Here is a 12,167-nt window from a genome sequence, read left to right on the forward strand (position 1 = left end):
AAGGCTAGAAATGCAAAGGAGACAAAGGGTGTAAGATGAAGAGAGAAGAGGAGTGAAATGTGAAGTCAGAGGGAGGATGAAAGATGGAAGGATAGGATAGGATCCACAGGTTGGGGTACAGGGAAGAGTGGAAGAGTAAAGGGGGGCATATCAAAAATTGGAGAATTCAACCTTCATAACATTGGGTTGTAAACTACCCAAGTGGGTTAGGAGGTGCTGTTTCTCCTGTTTGTGTGTGGCCTCACTCTGAGAATGCAGGAGGCCCAGGACAGAGAGGCCTGTGTGGGAATGGGAAGGGGAGTTAAAATAGTTGGCAACCGGGAGATTCAGCAGGCCTGGGCGGACAGAACGCAAGTATTCAGTGAAACGGTCGCCTCGTCTGTCCTTGGACTTGTTGAGGTAAAGGAGGCCACATCGGGAGCACCAGATGCAGGGGATGAGGTTGGAGAAGGTGCATTATTGACAAGGTGAATCTTGGCAGAGGCTTGTTTGGAGCTCCTCTGTTGACTCCATATTCTGGGCTGCATCTGAGGTGCCGGTCCATGTGCTATGAACTACTGATTCTCAGCAGTGAGGTTGGGCAAGATGCATAGTGAGCCTCAACTGCACGTGTGCAGAAATGTTCCTATTGGAATCCTTTTATTAATAGGAACACTACAGATGGTGGGGATGAATGGAGTGCGTTTCTGACTGCGATGATTTATTTCAGTAGAAAAGCAAGACTTGCGTTTCTGCAGCGTTTTTTTTCAATGTCAGCTAATGAGGCGCCTTGAGATGTAACTACTGTTTGTAGCGCAGGCACAGCAAGATCCCAGAGAGAACAATGAGCTAACGGTCTGATAATCTCTTTAATGATGGACAAATGTTGGTCAGAAAGTTTCAGTTTATAGGGTGATAATAATGTGATATAAAGGTCAAGTCAATTTGAGTTTATTGTCATGTGCACAAGCAAGGTGAGGTAGACTCTTTAGAGACACAGTGTGGAAACAAGCCCTTTGGTCCACTGAGTCCACGCCGACCAGCGATCACTCTGTACACTAGCACTATCCTACACACTCGGGACAATTTACAATTTTTACCAAAGCCAATTAACCTACAAACGTTTACGTCTGGAGTGTGGGAGGAAACCGGAGCACCCGGATAAAACCCACGCGGTCACAGGGAGAACGTACAAACTCCGCACAGACAGCACTCGTTGTCAGGATCGAACCAGACGCTCTGGCGCTGTGAGGAAGCAATAACAATAATAATAATATATTCCTTTATTCATCCCACACCGGGGAAATTTACAGTGTTACAGCAGCAAAGTGGATAGCAAGAGAGCAAAAGATCATTCATTATAAATAAAAGATACATAAATTGTCATCAGTTTTCTGTGTGTTCTTAGCTGTTATTGTTGACTCGTCTGCTGGGAGCAGTGCTGGTTGTGCAGTCTCACAGCAGGGGGAAGGAAGGACCTCCTATATCTCTCTGTAACTCTGATCCCTCCTATAACACTGCTGCTCAACTACTATGTCATCCTGTTTCCATGCTGTATCTCTAAACTAAACTAAAAACTAAAGTAAAAAATTGAACTGTGGCCTGTTTGCTGTTCTTGTCGATCAATGTTGTCACCCGGAGGCAGAGAACAAATGTAATGAGTCCTGATGTGATTGACCTAACTGAGTTGCCCAGGAGCTGGTTGGGTGAGAGGAGACTCGGTCACACAACGCTCCAGGCACCAGCTGGCAGGCTGGCATTATATCTGGCACCCCCACACCAGGACGGAAGACACCAGTGTCTGCAGTCAGTCAGAATGCAATGAATTGCATTGGGAACAGGTTTCAGGGGACGGACAGTGTGATAAACTGGCCCAGTGCTCGCTTGTCCAGGTGCTCACTGGACCGAGACCTACAGGAGGTGTAGTATAAGAAAATAACTGCAGATGCTGGTATAAATCGAAGGTATTTATTCACAAAATGCTGGAGTAACTCAGCAGGTCAGGCAGCATCTCGGGAGAGAAGGAATGGGTGACGTTTCGGGTCAAAACCCGTCTCCAACTTTACATAGTTCCTCTGTCCCTCTCTTCCCCTCCCCCTTCCCAGATCTCCCACTGTCTTCCTGTCTCCACCTATTTCCCGCCCCCTTGACATCAGTCTGAAGAAGGGTCTCGACCCGAAACGTCACCCATTCCTTCTCTCCTGAGATGCTGCCTGACCTGTTGAGTTACTCCAGCATTTTGTGAATAAATACAGGAGGTGTAGATGTCACTGTTGGAGGTGGAGTCAGAACGCTAAAGGCTCTTGGCCTCAGGATGGGTCTGATTGGTTAGGAGTGGGTCAGGTTTGACTGGTTGGGAACAGACAGGGGTTGCATTTGATTGGTTGTGGTTGCATTGGGGGGTGGGACAAGTTTGATTACCCTTGATTGGTTGGGAACAGTATGGTTTGCATTTGATTGGTTGAGGTTGCATTGGGGAGGAGGGGTGGGTCAGGGTTGGTTGGCAATGATTGGTCAGGAACAAGTAGTGTTTGATTGGCCATGATTGGTCGGGTGTGGGTTAGGTTTGATTAGATCATAAGACAGAGGAGCAGCATTAGGCCATTCGGCCCATCGAGTTTACTCCGCCATTCAATCATGGCTGATCTATCTTTCCCTCTCAACCCCATTCTCCTGCCTTCTCCCCGTACAGCACCCCTACTAATCAAGAGCCTGTCAATCTCCATTTAAAAAATACCCAATGACTTGGCCTCCACCGCCGTCTGTGGCCATGAATTCCACAGATTCACCACCCTCTGGTGAAAGAAATTCATCCTTATCTCCAATTTAAAGGTATGTCCTATTCTGTGGCTGTGCCCTCTGGTCGTAGCCTCTCCCACTAGTGGAAACATCCTCTCCACATCCACTCCGTCCAGGCCGTTCCCTATTCGGTGGGAGTCAATGAGATCCCTCCTTGACCAATCATTGGCTAAGATTGGTCAGGTGTTAGGATTCCTCCCTCCCACCCTCCCACCTTTACACTCTCCCCATCCCCATTTCCACCCACCTCTTCCCCTATTCTACCCACCCCTCCCACCCTCCCACCTTCCTGCTCGTCCCCTTCCACCCTCCACCCTTCCTCTCCTTCTCCCTCCCCTTCCACTCATCCATTCTCCGCCTGTCCAACTTCACCTCTGCGCCATGCAACCCTTCCAGTCTCCCCCTTCCGAGCCATCCTGCCACCTCCTCCCCTCTGTTCATCCCATAACACCACCTCCTCAATGTTTCTGCCCGTATATGCACCTACTCACACTTTAAAGACTTTTTTCAATTTGCCGGCACTCCAATAATCTCCGCTCCCACATCAGACACCTTTCCAATAACCCCAATCTCTCATCGTTGGCAGTCGTGCCATATGAGCCATTAAAAGCCTGGACTGTTCTGTCCCTGTAACTTCTGCATCTCCTTTGTCTCCTGTTATGAGCCGAAATTTCATAAATCAGTTCCACGTTGTAATGCATCAGCTACAAATGGAGTGGTGAGCAGTAATAGCTTGCGTCCCTCCAGCAGATTTTATTACTGGGAATTTTAATATGGGAGATGGAGTCAAAATTTATGGAAACAAAAATCAAATAAATTTCAGGGTGACTCGGGTTGGAATAATATGCCGTGTCTCACTCAGTCTGATATTTTTTTAGCTTAGTTCATTGTCACGTGTACCGACGTACAACGAAAAGCTTTATTGTTGCGTGCTATCCAGTCAGCTGAAAGACGATACATTACAACCGAGCCGTCCACAGTGTACAGATACAGGATAAAGGGAATAACGTTTAGTGCAAGATAAAGTCCAGTAAAGTCCGATTAAAGATAGTACGAAGGTTTCTAATGAGGTAGATGGGAGGTCAGGACCGCTCTCTAGTTGGTGTTAGGACGGTTCAGTTGCCTGATAACAGCTGGGAAGAAACTGTCCCTGAATCTGGAGGTGTGTGTTTTCACGCATCTGTACCTCTTGCCTGATGAGAGAGGGGAGAAGAGGGAGTGACCGGGATGAGACTCGTCCTTGATTATGCTGGTGGCCTGACCGAGGCAGCGTGAAGTGTAGATGGAGTCAATGGAAGGAAGGTTTGAATTGCGTGATGGTCTGGGATATGTCCACAACTCTCTGCAATTTCTTCTTGTCGTAGATGGAGCTGTTCCCAAACCATGCTGGGATGCATCCCGATAAAATGCTTTCTGTGGAAGTTAGTGGAGGTTGTTGGGTCATGCTGAACTTCCTAGGCATTCTAAGGAAGTGAGGAGGCAGGAACTAGGACAGCCGCTAATAATTTACTTGGTAGATATTTACTCACCTAATAATTCAGCATGGTTGGGTCAGAGTGGGGAACAGGTAGAGGTGCCTGGTGTCCCTGAATGTTCCTGCAGTAGATGATGGAATTTCTCATCCTCTCGTAGATGGAGATGGTCGAAAGCTACGAGGTGCGATTCAGCGCAGCACGGAGACGGGACTTGCAGTTGAGATGCCAAGGAGAACCATTCGTCAAGCCAGCCACGAGTCCATCGAGGAAAGCATGAACAGCTATGGATCAGAGGGCAAGTAAGTGTTGGAATGGGCAAGACCGTAAACTGTTGTTGTTGCCCCAAACCAACCCACTCTCAACTGACAATCTTAGAAGATAAAACATCCAAGAGCACAACATAGGAACAGGCCCTTCAGTGCACAATGGCTATTCCCAGCTGTTACCAGGCAACTGAATCGTCCCCTCCCCAACTAGAAAGCGGTCCTGACCAATAGCAATGGTCTAAACTCCCATGAAGGACTCGTAGGCCCAGTTAAGATAGGTCAGGACTGCTCTCAACTACTAGAGACCTGTTCTGACCTCCCATCTACCTCATTGAAGACCCTCAGACTATCTTTAATTGGACTCTACTGGACTTTAACTTGCACTATATGTTATTCTCTTTATCCTGTACCTGTACACAGTGGATGGATTGATTGTAATCATGTACAGACTTTTCACTGGATAACACACAACAAAAAAAGCTTTTCACTGTACCTCATTATATGTGACAATAATAAATGAAACCAAACTAAATTAAACTAAACTATGCCAAACTTGATGCAAAGTTAAACTAATCTCCTCTGCCTGCACATAAACCATATCCCTCCATTCTCTGCATGTGCACTATCGTATCTGCCTCCACCACCACTCCTGGCAGCATGTTCCAGGCACCCACCACCCTCTGTATATTAAAAAAAAAATCCCCATCTCACCTTAAATCTATGCTCTTTCGGCCTTGACATTTCCACGGTGCTGGTTCGAAGGGCCGAATGGCCTCCTCCTGCACCTATTTTCTATGTTTCACTCTGGGGAGAAAGATTTCGACTCTCCACTCTATCTATGTCACTCAGAGCTACACACAGTACTTCAAATGCAGTGTAACTGTAAGAAGTCATGAGAATCAAGAGTATTTTATTGTCATATATCCCGAAACAAAGCAATTAAATTCTTACTTGAAGCAGCACAACAGATAAATAAACATATTACTCTATAAAACCCATAATAAACAACAACAAAAAGTTCAGTATCTATATTAAAAAAAACTATAATAGATAACATTAAAATGTTCAGCACATATAAAAATATAGACAAATAAAGAAACAACATTAGTGCTTTCAAAAATAATATCCCCAAGTCTATGTAGTTCAGAGCTTATTTGAAGGTTGTAGTGCTTAATAGCCTGATAGTTGCAGGGAAGAAACTGTTCCTGAACCTGGACGTTACTGTTTTCAGGATCATATATCTTCTTCCCGATGGCAGGGGTGAAATGGGAGCATGGCCAGGGTGGTGTGTCTCTGATGATGCTGGCTGCCATTTTTGAGGCAGTGTAGATCCCTTCAATGGTGGGGAGGTCAGTACCCGCGATGGACCGGGCAGTGTTCACCACTTTTTGCAATCTTCTTTGTTCCAATAAAGCTGCAATGTGACTTCCTGACAGTTATACTCAGTGCCTCGATCAATGAAGGCCAGCATACCACGCACCTCCTTTACTGCTCTATCTACTTGTGCAATGTAATCGCTAATCAGGTTGCGCCCAGGTAGCCTTGTTATCCTAATGGATGGCGGAGTTAACTTTCCCAGTTGTACAATCCCAACAGTGGATTACTAGGAATCGGTTTCACTTCACCCTGACTGCACCTTTCTCCTCTGATTCATAGAGGCATTTCTGATTGACATGGACGTCCAAATTTGTTCATGTTCGTAAGTGATCATAATCATCTTCATAATCATAATCATACTTTATTAGCCAAGTATGTTTTGCAACATACGAAAAATTTGATTTGCCATACAGTCATACCAATAAAAAGCAACAAGACACACAAAATACATTTTAACATAAACATCTACCACAGAGACTCCTCCACATTCCTCTGTGATGGAAGGCGAAAAAAAAGTTCAATCTCTTCCCTTCTTTGTTCTCCCGCGGGCGGGAGCCTCGAGCCTTCTGTTGTCGGGGCGATCTTGGTTGCCGTGGCCGGTGGTCGGGCCCTCCGCATCAGGGCGATCAAGCTCCTGGATCGGGGGGATCTCAGCTCCCCCGCGCTGGGCGATTAGGGCTGGTCAGGGCTGGTCGAACCTTCTGTGACTTTGGAGCTTCCCGACATCAGTCTCTATCCGAGACGGCAAGCTTCTTGATGTTGGAATCTGCAGGCCGCGGTTGGAGCGTCGATCCCAGGCAAGGGATCGCTGGATCCGATGGTAAGTCCATGGCCCCACAGTGGGGCTCAAAGTCAGTCTCGAGCAAGGCCTCCAGCTCCATGATGTTAGGCCACAGAGCGACCGGAGATATGATCCGGAAAACAATTGCATCTTTGGCAAGGTAAGAGATTGAAAAAAAGTTTCCCCCGACCCCGTCCCCCACCCCCCACATAAAACAGACCAGAGAACATAAACACTAATTTTTTGAAACACACTAAAAATAACAAAAACATTGAAAAGACAGACGGACCGTTGGCAAAGCTGCCATCGCTGAACTGCCACCCGGTGATAGGAGCAGAATTAGGCCATTTGGCCCATCAACTCTACTCCGCCATTAAATCATGGCTGATGTTTCCCACTGAACCCCATTCTACAGGAGCCTGAAAACTGTAACGTCCAGGTTCAGGAACAGCTTCTTCCCTACAGCCATCAAGCTATTAAACACCACAACCTCAAATAAGCTCCGAACTACAATAGACTATTATTATTATTATTATTATTATTATTATTATATTATTATTATTATTATTGCACTACTATTGTTTGTTTTTTGTGTGTCCGTATATGTGCGTGCATGTATGTATGTGTATGTATATATATATATATATATATATATATGTGCGTATGTGTGTATTTGTGGGTATGTGCATATATACACTGATCTTTTTTCTCATTTATTATATAATTTACAGTGTACTATGTTCACATATTCTGTTGTGCTGCAGCAAGTAAGAATTTCATTGTTCTATCTGGGACAGATGACAATAAAACACTCTTGACTCTTTTCCCCCATAACTCCTGACACCCGTACTAATCAAGAATTTATCTTTCTTTGCCTTAAAAATAACCATCGACTTGGCCTCCGCAGTCTTCTGTGGTAAGGAATTCCACAGATTCTCCAGAAATGCCTCCTCATCTCTTTCCTAAAGTTGGCAGGAAACACAAGGAACACAAGCTGGGGTAGGCCATTTGGCCTATTAAGCCCACTGCGTCATTTGGTCAGATCATGGTGGACCCTGTTTACTCAAAGCCATATTGCCAATCCATGCTTAGCAGGTCAGGGAGCGTTTGTGGAGTTCATGTTTCAGGGTGAAGAATCTTCGCGCTGTCATTCACTCTCTCCACGGTTGCTGCCTGACCTGCCAAGTGTTTCAGCATTCTCTATTTTGATTTCCAACTATCAGCACCTACAGATTTTGATTTTCATCCAAGAATCTGTCGGGTTTCTTGAAAATATGCAACATCAGAGTAAAACAGCTACTCAAGGAGAGAATTCTAAAGATCAAATGAAAGGAAAAGGTTTAATACGAACCTGAGGGGCATTTTTTTTACACAAAGGGTGGTATGTATATGGAGCGAGCTGTTGGAGAAGGTAGTTGAGGCAGGTGCTATCATAACATTTAAGAGACATTTGGGGGCTCACGTTGTCAACCTCCCCGTGGTGAGTCCTGTCAACTGACCTGTCAGGCGAACGACAACAAACAGAGACAGCAGAAGCAGAAGCAGCTTCATAACTTCTGCTGCCTCAAACGCAAGAAGAAGAGACATTTAGACAGGTATGTGGATAGGATAGTTTTAGAGGGATGTGGGCCAAGCGTGGGCAGGTGGGACTGGTGTAGATGGGGCTTGTTGGTCAGCATGGGCAAGTTGGGCCGATGGTCCTGTTTCCGTGCTTTATGACTCTCTGACTCTCTATATGACTGTTTCCAAGCCTCAGTGTGAAGTAGGTTTCCTTTTACTTAGTCCATGTCTCTGGCCCTCATCCTGAGAATATATGTCCTGCTGCCAGACAATGTAGTGTGAAGAATGACTCTCCGCAGCCACCCTGTGTTACAATTATATCACCTCTCATTCTGTTGCAGCTCTATAGGACTTTGGTTAGGCAGCATTTGGGGTTTTGTGTGCAGTTCTGATCGCACCATTGCAGGAAAGGTGTGGAGGCTTTGGAGATGGTGCAGAGGAGTTTTACCAGAATGCTGCTTGGATTAAAGGGTTTCAGCTCCAGTGCAGTGTACAGATACAGGATAAAGGGAATAACATTCAGTGCGAGTCAGTAAAGTCCGATTAAAAATCGTCAGAGGGTAGATGGGAGGGTCGGGGCCACTCACAGGAAGACTACAGCTAACTTACATTTGCTCTCTGGCTGGAGAGAGGACGGTTCTCTAACCTGGTTGACATGACTTTATTCCGCATTATTTGGTCGTTGTCGCAGTGCAGTGGCGGGAACCTGTTGTGGATAAACCTCCGACATCATTACAATGGCTGGGCTTGGAAACTAAAGCCCTGGTTTGATGGTAGAGAGCTGGTGGTGGAACCGTCCTGGACACAAGGCCATGAAGGGCACTGTGTAACTTGCTGCGTTGCTGTCCCTAGAGGGGGAGGTGAGGCGGGAGATTTGTGACCCAGAGGTCAGCGATCACAGCACGAGGCACAGCTGAAAGACCTCTCTGCTGTCAATCTCTCGCCCGAACCAAAAAGCTGTCAATCACAGCATGGATGCTTTTAACCTCTGACCTCACCAAGAGTCTAAGATCTCTTTAGATGGACACAAAATGCTGGAGTAACTCAGCGGGTCAGGCAGCATCTCCGGAGAAAATGAATGGGTGACGTTTTGGGTCGAGACCCTTCTTCAGACTGAGAGTCAGGGCACAGGGAAACTAGAGGTATGAAAAGGTACAGAGAAAAGAATGAAAGATATGAAAAGCCGATCTCTTTTAGGTGACGAGCTTCTTCCACTGAAGTCTGAGGTGAAGCTTCTTGCCAGAGAGAATAATCATTGTCCTCTCGACTACTGCCAGCATTACATAAACCCTAATTGGATCATCCCTTAATCTTCTGTTCTGAGACGAATTACAAGCTTGGTCGCTGCAATCTCAAAATTTGACGACTTCAATTTTAGCTTATTTGCACTGAATGCAGAATGCTGCTGGGATTAGATGGTATTAGCTACAGGAAATGGTTGGACAGACTTGGAGTGTTTTCTCTGTAATGCCAGAGGCTGAGGGGAGACTCAGTGGAAGTGTATCAAATTAGGAGAGGCATAGATAATGTAGACAGTCGGGAACTTTTTCCCAGTAAGGAAATGTCAAAGATTAGAGGGCATAGCCTTGATGTGAGAGGGGGTAACGTTTAAAGGAGACGTGTGGGACAAGTTTTTTTTTACACACGGAGGGTGGTGAGAACCTGGAATGTGCTGCTGGGGTGGTCGTAGAGGTATGAATGAATGAATTAATGAATTAATGAATAAGTTTATTGACCAAGTATGCATATACAAGGAATGTGCCTTGGTGCTCCGCTCACAAATGACAACACAAACATACAGTTAACAATTAAGAATAAAGCATAACCACATCAAAACAATAAGGATACAACATTACGGTCTAAACACGTGGGTGAAAATAAACCAGAGCAAAAAAGAGACTACAGACTTTGGTTATTGAGTAGATCTATCACTCGTGGAAAAAAGCTGTTTTTATTTCTGGCTGTGGCTGCTTTGACAGTCCGGAGTCGCCTTCCAGAGGGAAGTGCTTCGAAGAGTTTGTGGCCAGGGTGAGAAGGGTCAGAGATGACACTGACAGAGGGGTTCAGGCACAGTCAGCTGGGAGAGTTTGTAGTGTAGTAGCTCTGGCACAATTGTGTTAAAAGCAGAGCTAAAGTCCACAAACAGAATCCTGGCATAGGTCCCCTTGCGGTCTAGGTGCTGGAGGATGAAGTGCAGGCCTAGATTGACTGCGTCGTCCACAGATCTATTGGCCCTATGTGCAAACTGCAGGGGGTCCAGCAGGGGGTTTGTGATGTTTTTCAGCTGGGCCAGCATGTCTTTCAAAGGTCTTCATGACTATAGAGGTAAGTGCGACAGGCCTGTAGTCATTAAGACCAGTGATCCTTGTCTTTTTGGGTATAGGATAATAGTGAAGACCTTGAAGCAGGCAGGGACAGTGTAGGTTTGCAGGGATTGGTTGAAAATGTCTGTGTAGATCGGCACAGAGCTTGAGGGTGGAGGGGGAAACATTGTCCGGTCCTGGAGATTTCCGGCTTTTCTGTTTTCTGAATAGCCTCTCCACCTCCGCAATTTCTATTGTTAAACTGGAGTCATTCTGTGAGGATGTGCAAATTGGTGATTGCAGAGGGTTGGGGTGCAGTAGATACTATAGTGGGGTTTAAGATTTAGATAGGCACATGGATAAGCAGAGAATGGAGGAACATGGATCACATGCAGGGTGAGATGAGTTTAACGGCATCGTGTTCAGCACAGACATTCTGGGCCGAGGTGCCTGTTTGTGCTGTACTATTCTATGTTCTATATTCTATGCCACTATGAAACAGTAACTAACATAGTATAGCAAATGTATCTGTCATGGAAATAACAGTAGACAGCATTTTAATGGGGAAATAAAAATATGGTTGATATTAAACAAACAGCAGGGGGTGGTGGGTGCCTGGAACACACTGCCAGGGGTGGTGGTGGAGGCAGATATCAGTGGCATTTAAGAGGCTTTTAGATAAGCACATGAATGTGCAGGGAATGAAGGAATATGGATTATGTGCAGATAGATAATTGGTCGTGACATCATGTTCAGCATGGACATTGCAGGCTGAAGGGCCTGTTCCTGTGCTATACTGTTTTATGTTCTATTTACCACAGATAAGTAGTTTTCCCCGATCTATCCTATCAACTCTTCTACGCAATTTAAAACATCCCAATTGGATGATCTGCTAATCTCCACATGAGGGGTTTACAAATCCAACCTGTGTAATGTGTCCTTGTAATTTAATCCTGTCAGTTTGGGTATAGGCCCGGTGAATCTGTGCACAACCAACCTCAAAGACCAAATGCACCACGACCTACTTGAGAGGCAGTGTCCCAAATTCATCTGGATGTTAAGTAGAATTACTGGACTGTACAGCACAGAAGCAGGCCATTCAGCCCAAATGATCCGTCCATCTTTTGACCTCGTGCTTGGCTTGATTGTGTTCATGTATTGTATTATCTGAAAAAGACAAAGTGCTGGAGTAAGGTTTTTACTGTTTACTGTATACATAGAACCATAGAAAGTAGGTGCAGGAGTAGGCCATTCGGCCCTTCGAGCCTGCACCGCCATTCAATATGATCATGGCTGATCATCCAACTCAGTATCCTGTACCTGCCTTCTCTCCATACCCCCTGATCCCTTTAGCCACAAGGGCCACATTTAACTCCCTCTTAAATATAGCCAATGAACTGGCCTCAACTACCATCTGTGGCAGAGAATTCCACAGATTCACCACTCTCTGTGTGAAAAAAAACTTTTTCATCTCGGTCCTAAAAGACTTCCCCCTTATCCTTAAACTGTGACCCCTTGTTCTGGACTTCCCCAACATCGGGAACAATCTTCTTGCATCTAGCCTGTCCAACCCCTTAAGAATTTTGTAAGTTTCTATAAGATCCCCCCTCAATCTTCTAAATTCCAG

General features: G+C 45.6%; 1 protein-coding gene across 1 annotated transcript in view; it reads left to right on the top strand.

Annotated features, from left to right (window-relative positions):
- Window positions 1–12,167, top strand: part of rims4 (regulating synaptic membrane exocytosis 4) — a 46,172-nt gene that overhangs the window by 14,367 nt on the left and 19,638 nt on the right. The window contains exon 2 of the mRNA XM_078418906.1: window positions 4,411–4,552. Within this exon, the coding sequence (XP_078275032.1) occupies window positions 4,411–4,552 (142 nt within the window). The remainder of the gene's footprint in view (window positions 1–4,410; window positions 4,553–12,167) is intronic.

The sequence above is a fragment of the Rhinoraja longicauda genome, chromosome 22 (assembly GCF_053455715.1).
Source record: "Rhinoraja longicauda isolate Sanriku21f chromosome 22, sRhiLon1.1, whole genome shotgun sequence".
Lineage (NCBI taxonomy): Eukaryota > Metazoa > Chordata > Chondrichthyes > Rajiformes > Arhynchobatidae > Rhinoraja > Rhinoraja longicauda.